The sequence below is a fragment of the Sander lucioperca genome, chromosome 17 (genome assembly GCF_008315115.2).
Source record: "Sander lucioperca isolate FBNREF2018 chromosome 17, SLUC_FBN_1.2, whole genome shotgun sequence".
Taxonomy (NCBI): Eukaryota; Metazoa; Chordata; class Actinopteri; order Perciformes; family Percidae; genus Sander; species Sander lucioperca.
Genome location: NC_050189.1, coordinates 7,553,970 through 7,572,800, shown reverse-complemented (window position 1 = coordinate 7,572,800; position 18,831 = coordinate 7,553,970). Strand labels below are relative to the sequence as shown.

At 38.7% G+C, this 18,831-nt stretch overlaps 1 protein-coding gene across 5 annotated transcripts; it reads right to left on the bottom strand.

Annotated features, from left to right (window-relative positions):
* Positions 1 to 5,194: 5,194 nt before the first annotated feature.
* ripk3 (receptor-interacting serine-threonine kinase 3) lies at positions 5,195 to 18,371 on the bottom strand. 5 transcript variants are annotated; one of them, XM_031304261.2, is made up of 14 exons: positions 18,222 to 18,371; positions 16,016 to 16,179; positions 15,774 to 15,942; positions 14,311 to 14,466; positions 13,317 to 13,465; positions 12,177 to 12,226; positions 11,274 to 11,435; positions 11,096 to 11,178; positions 10,923 to 10,981; positions 10,312 to 10,378; positions 7,028 to 7,079; positions 6,756 to 6,913; positions 5,904 to 6,115; positions 5,195 to 5,842 (listed from the first exon to the last, which is right to left on the bottom strand). In XM_031304261.2, the coding sequence occupies exons 2-13, from the start codon at positions 16,171 to 16,173 to the stop codon at positions 5,918 to 5,920; spliced, it is 1,461 nt and encodes a 486-aa protein (XP_031160121.1). In that variant the 5' UTR covers positions 16,174 to 16,179; positions 18,222 to 18,371; the 3' UTR covers positions 5,195 to 5,842; positions 5,904 to 5,917. The 5 variants fall into 5 exon arrangements, with proteins under 5 accessions (XP_031160121.1, XP_031160124.1, XP_031160120.1 ...); XM_031304264.2 differs by having other exon boundaries at positions 5,195 to 6,115; positions 6,756 to 6,933; XM_031304260.2 differs by having other exon boundaries at positions 5,195 to 6,115.
* Between the last annotated feature and the right edge of the window lie 460 nt (positions 18,372 to 18,831).

Genomic DNA, 18,831 nt, shown 5'->3' with positions numbered 1-18,831 from the left:
TGCCTCCATGAGCCAATCAGAGTGGTTCCCTGCACCGCGCAGCTTAGTTTAGATGTAGACAGTCACATAGGACAGAGTAACGTGAGGAAAATTCCACAACAGATAGCATCCGGTCATAAGTCGTCACGAGGTTTACCAGTTTACCAGTAAACGCAACATTTTGTCCCGTCTGTGTTGTTTTTCAGACAACAGCAGTGACCAGTGCTAGTTTGAGTCTTTTAGCTCATAGCTTTAGCGGCAGACTGTTGTACTTGGTTGTACGTCCCGCTATACGCTCACACTACACCGTTTAGCTGTCAGTATTTTAGCCGTGTTTACTACTGTAGCTAATAGTAGGCTAACGTTAGCTGCTGTGTAACGTGTTATTAGTGTTTACTAGCGTGACATGCAGCGATATTTCTGTTGCCTCTAACGTCTGTTTTGGAGCATCAGAGCGCAACGCAGACATTTAAGTGGCACCGTAATCCGCGTTGCTATTTCGTCCGGTAGATACCAGTCGAAAGCAGAGCACCGGTGCCCTATTGGCACTGGATTTTAACGTGCGCCGTTAACATGAACAGAAAATTGCGCTGCCTGTATCTTTTCACGGCAAATGCGCATGTTTGGAATTCGGTCGCACAGCTGAAATGGCATACTCCTTCATAGTATCCTTCAACAAAGGAAGAATGTAGCACAATATGGATGTATTGGCAGGAATGTAGCACAATATGGATGTGAAAGCAGTTATAATTAGCCTATGTGACAATAAAATTTGTTTTGGTTAAAATCAACAAATAATCGTGATAATTAATCGTGATCAATATATTGATCAAAATAATCGTGATTATCATTTTGGCCATAATCGTGCAGCCCTAGCAGCAATGTGTAGTGCAACAAATATATAGTGTTTTATGAAAATGAAACCATGTAAACCTATTCTGATATAACCTCTAAATACAATTATGAACCTGAATATGAGCATAATATGAGCACTTTAAGGTTAACTGATGGCTTACACTACAAGACTTTGACTATAAATATGTCCACACTCCACTACTGATAGGCTACTTGAAAATATAATTTAAGCATCAAAACTTCAGCTATATTGTAAAGATTTAAACTACACGCATACAGTATATTCTCGTGAGTTTTTCAGTCTGGTGACACACAACAACTGTGCGTCTCTCTGCGGTGGATCCGGTGGCAGATGGAGGAATGGCAGTAAAGGAAGGGATCTGGTGCCAGAAGCCTGCCGAGTTCACACTGGACCATCACAACCGATTAGTCTCAAAGCCATGCTGCACAGCAGAGGCCTGTGTTAGCACTGTGGAGATGCGTGTCTGGAGTACAAAACAATGTGAAGACTTAGGTTCCAAAACTAGCATTTTTAACACTGAGTAAAGTTAAGACAAATTGGCATCCACTAACCTTTCAGGACCCTGTAGTAATGATGACTTTCCAGTGATGTGATGTGAGGTTTTGATCATATCCTTCGGTTGCATGGATGGGACTTTGATACCCCGGCTCCACCGCCTGATCGCTGTCTTGTTTTTGTCTTTCAACGTCTCCAGAACTGTATATGTATCTCTCCTGAACTGGTGAAATTGTGGGCTGTAAGGCCCCAGCGGCCTAATGGCTAAGGCACTGGCCTCCTAAGCCAAGGATTGTTGGGTCGAGTCCCATCTGGGGTGACTTTCAGCAAAGTGGCACAGCCAAGGCATGCTGGGCCCAGAGGTCAATGGCTTGAAACCATCCTCTGCTAAATGCATTTTGCTGGTAACACAATTGTAGTCACTCTGAAAGGGTGATCCAACAAGCGATTATGATCCTTAACCTGAGGTCCATGGTGAGATGAATCATGATATAACTGCTGGAAAAGTTAATATTATCGAGGCAAATCCTGTTCTGGAGGTTTACTGTCCATATTGACAAATCGACATCCACTATCCTGTAGTAATGATGACTTTCCAGTGATGTGATTGGTAAGTGGTTGGGCTGTTTACAGGTTTTGATCATATCCTTCGGTTGCATGGACGGGACTTCGATACCCCGGCTCCACCGCCTGATCACCGTGTCTTGTTTTTGTCTTTCAACGACTATATGGGCTCACACAACTGAAGCAGACATGTTGTGGACATGTTATGGAAGACAAATGTGCATAAAAAACGATGTCTCCCCTTAAGTCATAATCTGTAACGTTTTATATAAATTAATGTTCATTTTGATCATTTAATTTGCTGTGATAGATATTTTTTGAAGAAGTCCCACACACTGTCCATTACGCATGCAAATACTTTGTTTCACATTGTGAACCTTTACCTTTTCCGACACACCTGCCCCAAAAAAGAAGTGTGCAAAAGCGCTTTTCAATCGCTGTGATAGATATAAAACAATACATAATATGTAATATAAACTAACTTTTTCAAAACAGCTGTTTTGCTGTGGGAGAAGAAAGTTTCCTGGTGAACTGGAAGTGATGAAATCTACATTTCCAGCAGCAACAGAAGTGATTTGTTTGGATAGAAGAATAAACGGGTAGATATAAGACACTGAAGTCGAACAGAAAAACAGGAGTGCCACCTACTGTACACATGGAAAGTTACAGTCCACACTGACTGACAGATAAACACCAGATGGTACTACAACATGTCACAAAATAAGTTTTGAAAAGGAATTTGGGACTGTACTCAAATTATTGGGTCTGGCTCTTATATATTTTATTTAAAAAAGCAAGATTTTTTCAAAAATATTCAATTTTACAAAGATATAAAACAGCAGAATTCTCACATTTAGGAAGCAACCAGAAAAGGTTTTTTGTATTCTTGCTTAAAAATGACTTACAGTTTTTCACGATTGCTATGACAATTTTTTCAATACTTTTAACAACTTTCCTAAACTCTTAACACACCAACACACCTACAACACACATTGGCAAAACAGTTAATTTCATGCTCAAAATCACACATTGTAAACTAAACTCCAACACTGATTTTCAAAATACAATAATTCACTAACACAATACACTGTGTTTACCAAAACAATGCAAACATGTCTCAAAATCAAATAATTCTTCCAAAACACTAACACATGTTCTCTTCCAACAGGAACATTTAGTCAATCACTGCACAATGTCATACAAAACACTAACATCACATGGAATTACAGAAACTGCATTATTTTAAATGTGTCAGGTCTGCCCTTATACAATAGACAATAGTTATTCTATCGATCATAGATTGTGTTTTGGACTGCAGTTTCTATTGAAGCCTCTCTACGTTTTTGTTTTGTTGGGTTTAGTAAATGCATGCATATTTTATTTCTTTTTTTTTTTTTAAAGATTATTTTTTGGCCTTTTCCGCCTTTATTTGACAGGACATCTAATTGAGAAAGGGGAGAGAGAGAGGGGGAAGACATGCAGGAAATCGTCACAAGTCGGATAAACCTCCAAGTATATGTGCGCCTGCTCTACCCACTGAGCCAACCCAGCCACCGTTTTGTTTCTTTTGCTGCAGAGATACAATACAAAAAATGAATGACCCATCTCAAAGTAGCTTTATAGAATGTACGGTTTATGAAAAAAAGGAGACAGAGACAGAATTGTCCTGGTACTCCTCTTCCTCTCCCTCGTGAAGGCATTTTATTTTCTGTGTTCATCTACAGTATATTGTTCAAATAGGTCCTCTTTTACTGTACTAACATATGATCATGCGATTGAAAGAACCTCAACACCTGAGTGGTGTGTTTCCTAGAAGGGAATCAGCTGTGATTGATCTATTTGCATAACTTCAATCAGCTGTTTCTCAATAAATGCATGTACAAAATGCAGGGGATTTATTTTATTATTATTTAATTCAATTCAATTCAATTTTATTTATAGTATCAAATCATAACAAGAGATATCTCGAGACACTTTACAGATAGAGTAGGTCTAGACCAAACTCTGTACTTTACGAAGCCCCAACTATTACAGTGGTTGCCTCAAGAGCAAGCATTAGCAGTAGCTATAGCGACAGTGGCAAGGAAAAACTCCCTTTTTTTGTTAGGAAGAAACCTCGGACAGACCCAGACTCTTGGTAGGCGGTGTCTGACGGCACCAGTTGGGGGAGTGGTGAATGGTGGCAATAATAGTCATAATAAAGATAGTGAAGCAGTGATCACAATGGTAGTCATAGTAGTTCATTAAGAACATGTTGTTATCTGTTCTGACATACAGTGTGAAAGCATTTGTAAATTTGTCAATAATAATCCATTGTTTTGGTCTTGGTGGAGCTTGTGTGAAAAAGAAGTTCAAGCATTTTAAATTTGTGTTAACTGTATGCGTTTTGTGTCAAAGCAACAAGAAATGTGTTAATTGTATAGCTTTCACAGACGGATGTTGTGCTAACTGTGTTAAGAGTTTAGGAAAGTTTTTAAAAGTATTGAAATAGCGACAATTTAAAAAAAAATTTTTAATAAATCAATTAATCAAGTAGGCCTATTTGTTGCAGCTCTATGATACTCATCACTCACAGTAAATGTCATTTAGTGTGACAAATGGTCCAAAACCAACATACAGTATATTCAGTTTACAATATAAAAAAAATTGAAAAGCTACAAATTCTCACATTTGAGATTCTGAAACCAGATCATTTAGAAATAACTCAAACCATGTATCGATTATAGAAACATTTGCTAATTCAATTAATCTACTAATTGCTGCAGCTCTGTGATACTTACCACTTGAAATATGAAAACTGAAATAAAGTTGTCAAGTAACCCCGCATTTGGTGTCTGAAATGACACGTCCACATTTACAACTGGACCACAAGAAATAAAGTGTAACACATTAATACAACTCCCAACTTGGGTTCTTACATTTTCTGTTGACCACAAATGTCACCGTTTCCATGTTCACCTTCATTCATTGTATTTTTAATGTGCCATGCTGGATTTTATTGTTTTTTTTTTCTTATTTTGAAATGGACATTTAAGTTTAAGTCTTTAAACGCATATCCCAGAGTGGAAGTGGATTATTCAAACGGCGCATTATACAGGTGTTGATAGTTCCCTCTCTCAGCGGCTTCTTTTGTTTTTTAAATGTCAACAAATCCCATAATCCCATCCCAGATTTACCCTTTAAAAGAAAGCAATTATTTATCACATACATATTCCATACATGGCTTATTCCAACACTTCATTGAAGCTACATCATGCTTGAACTGAGTGAAGTAGCCTATTCAAGATGCCAATTTTTTTATTGGAAGCACTGATCCATCAACTGCAAAATTCTGGGGGGCATTATGTACACACTTCTGTTAAAATTCAACTTCATGTTTGCTATTTTTTTTTTTTTTTTTTTCAATCATTTAAAAAAAACATATATGAAATGGTTAATGAAGTTGTTTGGGTTGGAACATTTTCATAAGTTTGTAAAAATATAGCCACAAAAGGACGCATATAAAATATAAATATGAAAGACAAAACTAGTACAAAAGACATAATATTTGCAAAAATATCTATATATACAGATGATCAATATGTAATGTTAAAATAATAAAGAAACAATAAAGACTTGATGGCAATTTTTGGCACCTGGTCGTTAGCTGGCACTGTGCTGTGGATATCTGTTGTCCACGGTTGGTGGAAAAGCAAAACCATATGACCTATGACCATATGACTTGGCCCATATTTATACTGCTGACACAGCAAAAGAGAGCTGTGAGGTGTTTGCTCATTGGTTTAACCTATTCTAACAAAAGAAGCAAAATAAATAAGTTTAAAAAATACCTTAACCCTTTTTCCCAATCCCTTTTGAAAGCACGCAATCTACTAAAACCACATCTTAATCCTATCCAGATTTGAAAAGCAAATTTAAATGCAGTAACACTTTCGCACACGGAGCCGCAAAACATGAGCTTCCTGTTGTGCAAGACTTGAAATCGAAAAGCTCCATGTGAGCTCAGCCGACCCCTCCTGTTTTGTCCTTCCAGCTTCCTGGATGTGGCGGCGGGAGGTCGACTCTGGATGGTGCTGTTGGGTGCCGTTTCCTATCTGAGGTGTCCATAACTTGGATGTGCATGGTGTTGTTGTTGCCATGCTGAAATCCGGTTACGTTGCAGAGGTGAATTTGGAAAGTGTCGGGGCTGGAAAACTGACGCTGCAGATACATAAATAAAAAGAGAGAAAAATAGCAGCAGTCGAGGTTAAATTGTTTGTTCATGTCTTCGATAAATGCTGTGTTCATGAGAATTGATTATCTTAGACACTAGGTACTACAAATCCCACCTAAAAGACAGGTTGTTCTGCATGACAATTACATTTTAATACCAATGAATTACACTGAAGGAAAAAATGTTGGATATACTAGCCTATATTAGGGGTGTGCAAAAAAATCAATTCACATTCGTATCACTATTCAAGCTCTACCGATTCAAAATCAATTCAGAGAATTCCAAAAATCAATTCATATTTTTTTTTTTTAATTATATGTCTACTGCAATCACATGGGGAAAAGTAACTACATTTACATACTGTGAATCGTTTTTTGAATCGAAAATCGATTTTGAATTGAATCTTGAGCCTAAAAATCAATATCGAATTGTGACATTTTCTGAATCGTGCACCCGTACTATATATACAGTACTGTTATATGGAAGACTTTATATTCCCAGTTCAAACCCAAATCAATTTCGTGAATACCCTTAGCTGAAGGAATATACTGTATTTTTAATGCAGCATATGGTCTCTTTCATTATGGCACATATTTTTAATGCAGTGATTCAAAGTAAAAAACCCACGTGGTACTGTGAAGACAGATTTGGTCTAAAAGACGACTGGGGAGGTTTTGCTGTGCTGCTTTCAGTTGACCTCCAAGTCGAAGAAGACGGCAATGGCGATCCAATGGGGCAAACAGAGGACTTATAACACGTGCTTGCAGGTCCAAATGAAGGCAGATCTGAAACGAATGACATTTATCTGAAACATTGAGCCATGATAGAGGATTTGGTTTGTCTGATTTTTCCCCTCCTCAGTGGTTTCTATGCAGCTTCAACACCAACTTCCTTTTTACCTTTAACTCTTGCATTGTCTGTTTGATTTGCAGTGCAACCGCCAGCCATTTCCTGCAACACAAGTAAGTAAAAGTTGCACTGTAAACACACCATAAAGACTGTAGTTAATTACCAGTTTGCACATACATTTTGTGTAATAGAAAATAACTGGTCAGTAGTCTGTTCTGTCAATCTAAAACACCACAAAACATTACAAGATACAAACCTTTTTCTCACCACTTCAAATCTTTTGAAACTTTCTACTTATATGCTCAAAATTGAAGTTGACCATATGTCCAATTTAAAAAAAAAAAAAAGGTTACTACTAGCGCTATACAGTTTAGTTTGCACTGTTTGGCTTGTGGAAAAAAAAGAAGGCAGAGGCACAAAACAAAATGGGTGAAATCAATGATTAACAAATAAGGACAAGTTAGACATTTTGGGATATACATGCATTAACTTTCTAGCCGAGTGTTTGATGATAGGCTACTGCTTACATGTTAGTATGCTAAATATGAAGCTACTGCCAGCAACAAGCTAACTCAGCTTAGCATGACAACTACAAGGGGGGGGGGGGCAAACAGCTAGCCTGGCTCTGTCCAAAGATAACAAAATCTGCCTCGCAAGCACCTCTAAAACTCACTTATTGTGACAATATGTAAAACACATCTTGTAAAAATGACAAGTCACCGTTTTATGGGGGGTTATTTACTGGACTATTTCTTGGCTGCAGTCACGTCCTGTGTCCTGCAGTCTGGTTGCCAGGCAACTGGTTGTGGCCAAGAAATAGTTGGGGACGTGTTTCACATCATTGGGTGCATCCCAGGTTCTAAAATTGCATCCCTGGCTCCTCCACTTGCCTCCCTTTCTCTCGTCTTAGTCCGTCCCACCGAGGAAGCACAGGACGGACGCGAGGAAATCATGGGAGGAGAGAGGCAACGAGCAAATGTGTTTTAGAGGGATGAGACGTCCTTTCCTCTGAAGCATCACATGAATTCGTCAGCTGTATGGGCGGAGTTAGCAACTGCTTTTAGCTGCACAGTCTCCGGGAAGGCTGCTCTCTTGTATCCTCGCTCATAGCTCCTCGATGATCCCTCCTCGATGCTCGATTCTCGCTCCTCGGGGCAGGAATAAGAGCTTTGAGACGGCCTTCACGAAGGAGGGCCAGAACAACTTCTGGTTCAGCAGAGGACCGAGGAGCTATCAAATAAGGGAAGTAAGATCCAGCCCTTGTCATGATCCTGGGTTTTGTTTAGTTTCCTGTTTAATTAGTGGGTTCTTTTCCTGTTTCATTTCTTGTTTTTTTTCCTGCCTTTGTGATAGACCTTTTTCACGGCAGACATGTTGACATGTCATAGTAGGAAAAGCACAGGTGTATTCAAAACCATGAGTGATGGCTGCATTCCACTTAGGAGAGGCCCTGGTATGGTGCATGCTGACTCACTGAAATAGCTTACTGGGACACTTGATGGAATTGAGCCATTGTTAAGGTTATCAATTTCAGCTGTGCTTTTCCTACTATGACGAGTCAAAATAGGCTCGTTCGAGATGAGCCAGATCTGCGCAGAATCGATCACCGGCGATCATCATCGCCGGTGATCGATTCACTTCGCCCAATGCATGCCGGTTAGATTTGTGTCCGACTTGATCCCAACTTGCTCTGACGTCATGCACACGTGGGCAACGATAACCTCACGAGATCAAGGCGGCCGCAGTTTTTAGAGCCAGGCGCCGCAGTTGCTCTCCACCGACTGCAAGACCCAGGCGGACCCAGTGCATGCTTGGAAACGCCGGCCTCTCAGCTGATCTAACAGCTGATTGGTTCAGAATCGACTCAACATGATGACGTTTTATATCAACTTTTTATTGATTTTGAATTGGAGGGATTTTAACTGCTATTTGTCTGATTTAAAGGCTTATTCTGTACAGAACACATGTTGTGTGGCTGATACGTTTAGAAGTCAGAGAGACTAAATCTGTTCAGATTACGGATCATCTACAGTGTGTTGTTAATTAAAATCAGCAACAGATCGCATGTAGAGCATTTTAACAGCTACTCTGTCATAATTAAAACAACTGGAGACTGTGTACAAGCTAATATATGGGTCTGATAACATTTTATTAATCGGACCACAGTGTTTCTGTCACTTCCTGTTCAGCCTGAAGGCTGCTGGAATCGGCTGGAAACTGTCTGACTTGACAGTGGATTTTTGTCACTGCCCCCGCCTGCTCCCGCCTGCTCTTGTCTACTTTACAGGCGAGGCGCAGTTCATCTCGAACGAGCCTAGTGTCTGCTGTGAAAACGTCAGCCCTTATGTCACCTGTCCCTCGTTAACACCCTCCTTTCCATGTGTGTATTCTAGTGTTCTCTCGTTTCAGTGTCTGAATGTCTGCATTTGTTCCTGACTCTCAGTGTATCTTTTAGTGCTAAGTGTTTCTAGTGTTCTTGGTTTTTGTTTTGCCAACCTGCCTGACTGGTCTTCCGCTTTTGGGTCCTCCTTTTGAACTCTCAAACAGTGACAACCGTAAAACTACAAATTCTTGTTTTTACATTTCGGTTTTTGTACAGATTAAGTAAACAACACATGACCTGTTAAGCAGTGAGTTTTAGAGGTACTGGGAGCCGGATTTTGATATTTTTAGACCGAGGCTAGCTGTTTCCTCCTGTTTCCAGCCCTAATGCTAAGCTAAGCTTCCCGGCTGCTGGCTACAGCTACTGTGCATATTAAGCGTGTACATGTGACATGACAGTGGTATTAATCTCCTCATCTTACTTTTGGCAAGAAATCAAAGACAATTATTGGACTCTATAGGCCTACTATGAAATAAAAATATCTCAATATGTTCTAAAACTCATAATCTTGATTATATTCGTATTTACATTTTATCACCAATTGCCCAACCTTGACTTGAACTTTATGCACTTCATCAAGGCTTTTACATTTGCTGTGTTCATTCTTTTCTGTGAAATTTCCACTGGTGCAGCAGGAAGTGATGCATGTCATATTTCCCCAGAGAGAAAGAGCAAAAAAAACGTTCAGTGTCGAAACGTATTGGCCAATTTGTGGCAAAAAAACAACAACCAATATCTCACAGACCACATTTAGAGTTGTTCTTCTTGGGTTAAAAAGAACAACGTCATCAACACTGTCCTAGAAAGATACTAAATGATGACTTTAAGTGTTGTCTGTTCTCCATTAAGGATACCTAGATGGTGTTTTGGAACTGAGCCTTTCTGTACAGCTAATTCAAACATTATCTGGGAGGTAAAGACAAGCAATGAATGTCTATGTCTGAATCTCACCTGAATTGGTGGGCCGCCTGTGGGTGTGTTATCAACGTTCATTGCTTCAAAACGTTCACCCTCTGCAAAAAAAGACCAAATAAAATGACGTTAAATGTGAAAACTAGTGCTGTAAAATACAATTTTTTGTTGTTTTATAACAGCAAGTTCAAATTTGGCTAAACATGATTCAATCAAACTCAGTCAAACGGCTTCCTGACTTTGAAAATAGTATTTTGACAATTAATCTTAACTGAAGTTCCTATTACTCTCATGAAGACTGTGAGATGCACTTTAGCTCCATAAAAGTTAGTAAGTGGACATTTTTAATGTTCTCAGTTTAACACAAAACACAAAATACATTACAAACTCACAAACCCTAGTCACAAAAAGAAAACCTGTAATTACAGCCAGCAGCCAGTGAGCTTAGCTTAGCATAAAGACTGGAAAGGGGGAAACTGCTAACCTGATATATATTTTAACTTTGGACAGAGACAGGCTAGCTGTTTTGGGGGAAATGTAGAAAAACAATAGGTACTAGAAGCAGGGGGAAACAGCTAGCCTGGCTCTTGTACAGATTACAAAATATAACTGTTAACTAGTAAGATTTAGAGTTGTTACCAGGTGGCCTGGCCTGAGTGATATGAACCCTCCCAATCTGCTCAATCATTGTTTCTTCTTCCATTTGGTCCTGGAAAGAGAAAGAGGAAGAGAAAGACACAAAAATAATGATTTGCTGTATCATGTCAAAATTTTACAGCATCTCAGCATTACTTGAGCGTTTATGAAGAGATTAGTTCCTCACCAGTTTCTTCAGCACTTGATGGACAGCATCATTAATTGCATGTTTGTGTATCTTATACAGTTCTTCTGTCTCAGTTGTACACTCTGTAAACAACACAGAGTAAAGATGCAACATTAAGGCCAAGCATCACAAGCTATTAAAAGTATGATTTTCTGTGTAAATGTAAATGATTTCTCACCAAGGGAGGAGGGCCTTTGCTCGGGTCTGGTGTCCCAGCATCTCTCCATGAGCTCCATCAGTCCTGTCAACCCTGCACGCCCCGCAGCCTGGACCCTGATCTCGTCCAGCAATGGACGGTCTCCCTCAGGGATGCGAAGCCGCACTAAGCTGGACTTTGCATCTACAGTGGAGGAAGGATTGAAAAGTCTGTCAGAGGTTAGTGAGACCTCGGTAATACCTGAATATAAGGTCTGGACAAATGCTTACATTCAGATATTTCTTCATATTTAGCTTAAGGCTGCATTAATCTATATTTTGAATACGAATAATGGGTTAAATGACAACTAATGTAAAAGATGTTGCTTGTGTCAAATGCAAAGACTATTTTCACCCAACTCTGCAGGGGTCTTGTATTTGTATCTCAGGAGCCTTTTAGCATCTGTCACTTTATAAGGTGACAATATGTCAATATTGTTTACAGCTTGTTGCACCGCCTCCAACATAATTGAGATTTAAAGCCACTTTGTATAGCTGAGTAGAATTTGATAATAAGAAGGCGCCCCCCCCTGTGGTAGGATTAAAAAATACTCCTTGCTACCACCTCTCCATGCAATTAATGGGCTGAAAGCAACACATAGTGCACCAATTTCCACTGGCATTGTCTCATTTTTCTATAAAAACAAAGTATAATGACATAACAATAAAATAAAAAAGGTACTTGCTAAAATTGCAATAAAAACCCTTAAGTGAACAGGACTTTTGTTTACAAGCCACTTCAGAGCCAAGAAAACAAACAGTAAGTGTGGTTACACATATAAAATCATGCCACACTTGCACCATGTGTCGTTATGGAAAAAAAAAAAAACTCAAATGTAAAAAAAATAAATAAGAGAAAGGCTAAGAGAGGCATAAAGACACTTACGTGCATATGGTTGTTTCCCTGTGACAATGGCCCATAAGAGTATACCATAACTGAAAAAGAGACGGAGAGAGATACATACCAGAATTACTATTTATATCATAACAGGCATTAAGGTGCGGTTTGACAGATGAAGTCACCTGAGTATCTGGAAGTTTGATCAATTGCAGTGAATGCTTTTACTGTATACTCCAATCATTTCCATAACCTTTTAAAGAACTAAACCATTGATATTTGACTTCCTGCCATGACTGAACTTGTGTTTAACAAGTGTGCATAAGTAAATGTATCAACACTGAGTGACACTTTAAAGTTGCTTGGTGGTGATAAATTACCCTTGCTTATTTGTTTGTTTATTTAGGATCCTCTTTAGTATGGTGGCCGACAGGGGCAAACGCGCTGCAACTTAATGAAACACACGCAAATAGACAAAACACAAGCAAATTAAGAAAACATCTTCATTAAATTGACCTGATTTGGGGTCATAAATCAAGCTGTTTCACTTAGTGCTCCCCCTAGAGGCCTGGAGAACTTTCGTTGTGTAAACTGGATGCAGCGTTTTATTTGTTGCATTTGCATCGTTTCTGTATTTGGTTGTGTGTATTTGCAGCGTGTTTCTGTATTTGGTTGTGTTGTGTGTATTTGCAGCGCGTTTCTGTATTTGGTTGTGTTGTGTGTATTTGCAGAGCGTTTGCTAAATGCTGCGCATGTGTTGTCAAATTAATGAAGATGTTTTCTTAGTTTGCTTGTGTTTTGTCTATAGGCATGTGTTTCATTAAGTTGCAGTGTGTTTGCCTCTGTCGGCCACCGTACTTAGGACATCATAAGACAGAGACTAAACACACATAATATTATCATTTCATACCACAACACATATTAATGACAGACACAGGACAGCTCCACCAGTGTAGTCAAAGAGCAAACAAATGAAAAGTCAGTCTATATATGAAAATATATTTAATTGCACTACTGTAAAATGACTAATATTATTCCTACTACAAGCTATTTGTATTTTCCCTTTAATAAAAGTCAAAATGACAGCCATATGATCATGTAAAACATGTACATCTAAAATTAGGTAATTATTGGTCATTATATGGTATAAAACACTTCAATCCAAGTGCTGGTTCGATGCCCTTGTACCTGTAGATGTCAGAGGCTAGGGTTGGACTGTACGAGACTTGGAACGCCTCTGGTGGCATGTAGCTGATCGTCCCTCCTTCCTCTCCACTGTCCTTCTTGGAAACCCGCGTGACGCTACGGTAATACCGGGCAAGGCCAAAGTCTGTAAGCTGGAGAGATAAATTAAATTAAGAAATTAATTATATTAGCATTGAGAGGAAGGAGGCAGTTAGTGAAAAGTTAATGATGGCCAGTGGAATGTAACATTGTAAATTTACTCTAGTACTGTACTTAAGTACACATTTGGGGTACTTGTACTTTCCTTGAGCATTTTCTTTTGTTGCCACTTTCTACTTCTGCTCAACTACATTTCACAGGGCAATATTGTACTTTTTACTTCACTACATTTATTTGACAGCCAGCTTTATTTACTTCAAAATTACTTTAAAACGTTTTTGTGATAAATTAAACTACCCAAATGTTAATACAAAAACAGCTGACACAATTAGTCAATAAGTCAATTGACAGAAAATTAATTGGCAATTTTGATGAACAACACTATCAGAAAATTACGATGATTTCAATGATCTTGTAAACATAAATAAAAGTAGAAAACTGTATGTTTTATCTGAAAAACTGACCTAGAACTTTCATTGGACACACATTCAAATGGTGTTTCAGGAATTAGGATCACTTCCCATTGGATATGATCTTATTTAAGCAAAGATCAGTTTTACTTCTCTTAAGTAAGTAATGCGTCATCACAGTGGGGTGATCCTATGGGTCACTATATGATTACTATACAATGTTAAGGGCTCTTGTAGAATAGTAAAATTCTTTCACTATCTTTTTATCAAATGCAATTTCTACTTAGGGGTAAAACCATGTTTGTGTCTTTTTGGTTTAAATTACGTTCAGCCCCCATAGTCTCCATAGTGTGCGTAAACTAATATGACAATATAGAGTAAGCATGCAGCAGGCGAGGCCTGGCCTTCACTGAAAGCTTGTGACTCACCTTGGCATTGAGATAGAAATCCAGCAGCACGTTGCTGGGCTTCAGGTCCAGGTGGAGCATGGGAGGGGACAGACTGTGGAGGTAGTTTAAGCCCAGAGCCACTTGGTGTGCCAGTCTGAAGACCAATGGCCAGGGCGGCGCTCCACATAAGGTTTCCTGTAAGATTATTTTCATAGTTACAGATCTACAAGTATTGGTCATTGTGCTGCAGTGAGCTACTTTTACTATATAAGAAAGACATAAAGGAAAAGGTTGATATAAGTAGGAAGTAGGTGCTATTTATGGTTTCATGATAATAAACAAGAGAGTATATACAGCCATGCTAGTAGCTCTGTGAGGCTATACTTAATAGGGACTGCAGTGCTGTGAGCTACGTGTTGACATTAGCATGCTAACATCAGTATGCTAATGCTTTTGTTGCTTTGATTATGACTTTACATACAAAATATATGATCAACGTATAAAGTATGACACAATATAGATTAAACTAATACAAATTAGTTACTTAATCATCACATCTTATGTGTCAATGCCTCAGGAATAATATTCCAATTACATGATACATCAACTTAGCAAAAAAAGTAAGGAAATTTGTGTTTGGTAGATTATTTCTCTGTGGTAACAATGCTTTTTGGTAATACATCTTATACCGTTGGAAAGCGTTGTTAGTTCCCTTTAAAATGGTGCCCCATTTGTAAGGAACAGCATTTGTGGGATGAGCTGCAGCGCTGAGTATGTGGGTTGCGCCCATGAAATATTTGCCAAATCTTCTCTGCCAATGCCAAACAGCTTATTCTGCCATTGACTCGTTTGGTGTTTGGTGGATTGGATGATTTAGGTTTGAAGAAACGAGACATATTGACATTTAAACAATTTATTCATTTCACAAACAGGAGCCTCAGTAGCGTGTGGAAGAACCATACACAGCCACAATAGCCTGGCACCTCCTCCTCATGCTGGTCACCAGCCTGGTCACACACTGCTGTGGGATGACATCCCATTCTTCAACCAGCAGTCCTGACCTCAACCCCATTGAACACTTGTGGGATCAGCTTGGGCGTGCTGTTCGTGCCAGAGTGACCAACACAACCATGTTGGCTGACTTGCGACAAATGCTGGTTGAAGAATGGAATGCCATCCCCCAGCAGTGTGTGACCAGGCTGAGGCATGAGGAGGAGGTGCCAGGCTGTTGTGGCTGTGTATGGTTCTTCCACACGCTACTAAGACTCCTGTTTATAAATTGTTACTTTTTGTGCTAAGTTTATATAACAACATTACACTCTTAAAGGGGGCTGCTCTGCCCAACAAGTACTTTTACTTTTGGTACTTTAAATACGCTTACACTTTTGTTCTTCTACTTTTTCATTTTTTAAGGCATGACTTTAACTTATAACAGAGTATTGTTACAGAGTGGTATTGCTACTTTAAGTAGAGGTATAAGCACTTCTTCCACCACTGGTTACCTGTAGGGAGGCCAGTGATCCTCTTTCCATTAACTCCATGACCAGACCGAGCTGTGTTGACGAGCCAGAGGAGGGCACTCGACCCCTGAAGACCCCTCGGACCTGAATAGCATACGGGCTGCTTCCTCGGCGCATCATGTCGAGCTCACGCAGCAAAGACGCACTGGTCCTGTGTGTGTTTGTTAGCATTTTGAATAATTCACAACTTAAATGTATACATATTGCTCTTTGTTACCACTTACCCGTCATCATAATGAAGCAGTTTAATGGCCACATCACAGCCCCACTGACGATGCCTGGCTTTGTAGATTTGTCCGAAACCCCCGGAGCCAATCACCTTCCAACCCTCCAAGCTGGAGTCTTCCACCAACATAGGAGCTTGACAGCTACTCAGTGCCATACTTCACTGGAGGAAGACAATATTCATGATAATTAAACCCTCACGTGCCATTACAATGAAATTATTTGTTCCTCTAAAATAAAGAGGATCTTACCAGTCACTTAGTCAGGGAAGCTGGTTTAATTCCTGGATGTGACAGTGCCCAGTTAAAGCGCCTCTACTCTAGTTAAACCTCAACCTGATAAGAGGTGGAAAGACGAACAGATCTGAAGCAATTTAAAGGCAGTTACTGAAGCCATGAGGTGTTTTATTTACATCATGTCTGCAGTATTATGTCTGGGAATTTGGGGGTTTTAAGGACCTGAGGAGGTTTACAAATCAAATTTGAAGGATAATGATATTTTTTAGACTAAACATCTTTAAATATTGTTGTTTTTAGACAGGAAATATGAACTTAAACCAGTAAAAACATTGACTTATTTCACATCTAGCAGCTATATGGAGCAGCATTACCATTCATTTGGAGGTATTTGGTGTCAACTTGAATGAATTTAAGTCCAATATTCTCATCCCAGAATTATATGTTGGCACATTTAAGGAGACACAAATTCACAGAAAATATAATTGAACAAAGAATGAAACCAAATAAATAATAGGAAACATGTTTTCTGATTCTGTCATAATACATACTTTTATTCCTTAACAAGTAATAATATCAAATAATATCGAGAATCGTCTTTGCATCGCAGTGTATAACTACAAATGCATCTATTGTTTTGTATCAGATTACATCTGTATCCTACATTTTAATTCTAGATGTGTGTGGTTTTTAAAATAAGAGTGCCTTTATACAAGTCATTCCTATACAGAGGACAATAAACTTAAACATAAACCTAAAATCTATTGATTATTTTTTAATCAACTGTTTGTTTCATAAAATGACAGAAAGTACAGTGACAAATGCCCATCAACATTTCCCAGAGTCTATTCTGATGTCTTTAAATATCTTGCTTGGTCACCAACAGTCTAAAACCCAAAGATATATCATTTACAAAACAGAGAAAAACAGTCAACCTGACACCAGTAAATGTTTGGCCTTTCTGTTTGACTAATAACTTTTTGTATAACTAGTTGTGGTGAATATGTTACATTCCATTCCGTGAAAACTCATAAAAAATGAGAGAACAAAGCAGCTCTCATCTGTTTGAAGTGATATCATACATCTGTACCATAAATTGTAATACTGTTTGCCTTCCTGAAGATGTATCTGTGTGAACCAACCTTGAACCAGTCCCCCTCTTCTATGGAGCCCCTTTCTTGTCAATCTACTGTCACGTCATCGAAGTGAATGGAGCGATTGTTAGAAAATGTATATAACCTTGTGTGTCTGCTTAAACCTTTAGAACACTGTGAACAGAACCCTGCTTCGTGTCACTTTGTTCTCCGAGCTCGCCACTGCTTTCAGAATCAACTCACAGAGGTCAAGCCTAGATGATAGGATTCGAAACCACGAAACAATCGTGATTGGATTGTTTCCTAACACTAATATATAACACTGAGTCTTCACCTTTTCTCTTCAACTTAACTCAACTTCTAAGTTTTTTTTTTAATGTACCATTCATATTTCTCACAGAAGAACATTTTACTAGCACCTAAACTCACCTACACAACAGGAAACCCACAGTCTTTGTAGTTTAGGCTACCTTACATGTATTAAAAAAAAAAGCCCCTGTGGGTGGACAAAATAATAGGAGCACCTTTAAAATGCAATAATACTCACTAATACATAAGTTTTTCTTGAGATTGTGTCTCTGGTCCGTTGTGTTGTAGTATTGTATTGCATTATGGGTGTACATTTTGTGGATTGAGGACTAAACTCTTTCCATTTAAGTAAAAATGAAATAAATCTATCGTTGTTAAATGTATTAGCTTAAGACAATCGATTTACGTTACTTTACATTATATGAATGAAAAGACAGCTTAAACTAGACTAAAAGGTAGAAATCCACTACAAAGTCTGACGATTCATCAAAATAATACCACAGACACTTAAAAGACTAATAAGAATAACAAGGTAATTTTTTTTTCAAAATGGGGAAACCACTCACCCTTAGTGATATACTCTCCTTCCTCATCATTCAACCGTACTGACGGAGGTAAAAGTGTGTAAAAACCCTGCTGCTCATTCAGTGGCTTTCTACTCGCATGCAGCAGCAGCTCTTGTTCCACCTCAACAGGCGAAAAACAGAAGTGAAACTATTTTTGTACTTCTGCTTATGGACTTCTCAGCAAACAGGCAAGTGTGTGGTGACACAGGGTAGGGTATTTAACCCTTTTTCTCGTCAGATTTAATGACTGCTTATGTGGATGTATTTGCATTTATGAGTATTTTTGGTGATTACATTGTTTTCCCCCATCCATTTAAGTTAAGCTTCAGTTAGCTTTGTTGTGACACAAGTTAGTGGAGTTACACTTGAAATACCTTAACTGTAATGTATGAGAAATCTGATTTGGTCCCAGGCTCACATTTGGGAAGAACAGCCAGTGTTGTTGTTGTTTCAAGTCATGTTTTAGAATTACTTTTTATATCCATATTTGATAGTCATAAAGCAGACAGTCTTATAGGGGAAGAGACGGACAGCGACGATATGAATGTGGAACTGGATTCAAACCAGGGAAGTTCAAGAGATAAGATACTTGTCTTAGAACACTATAGGC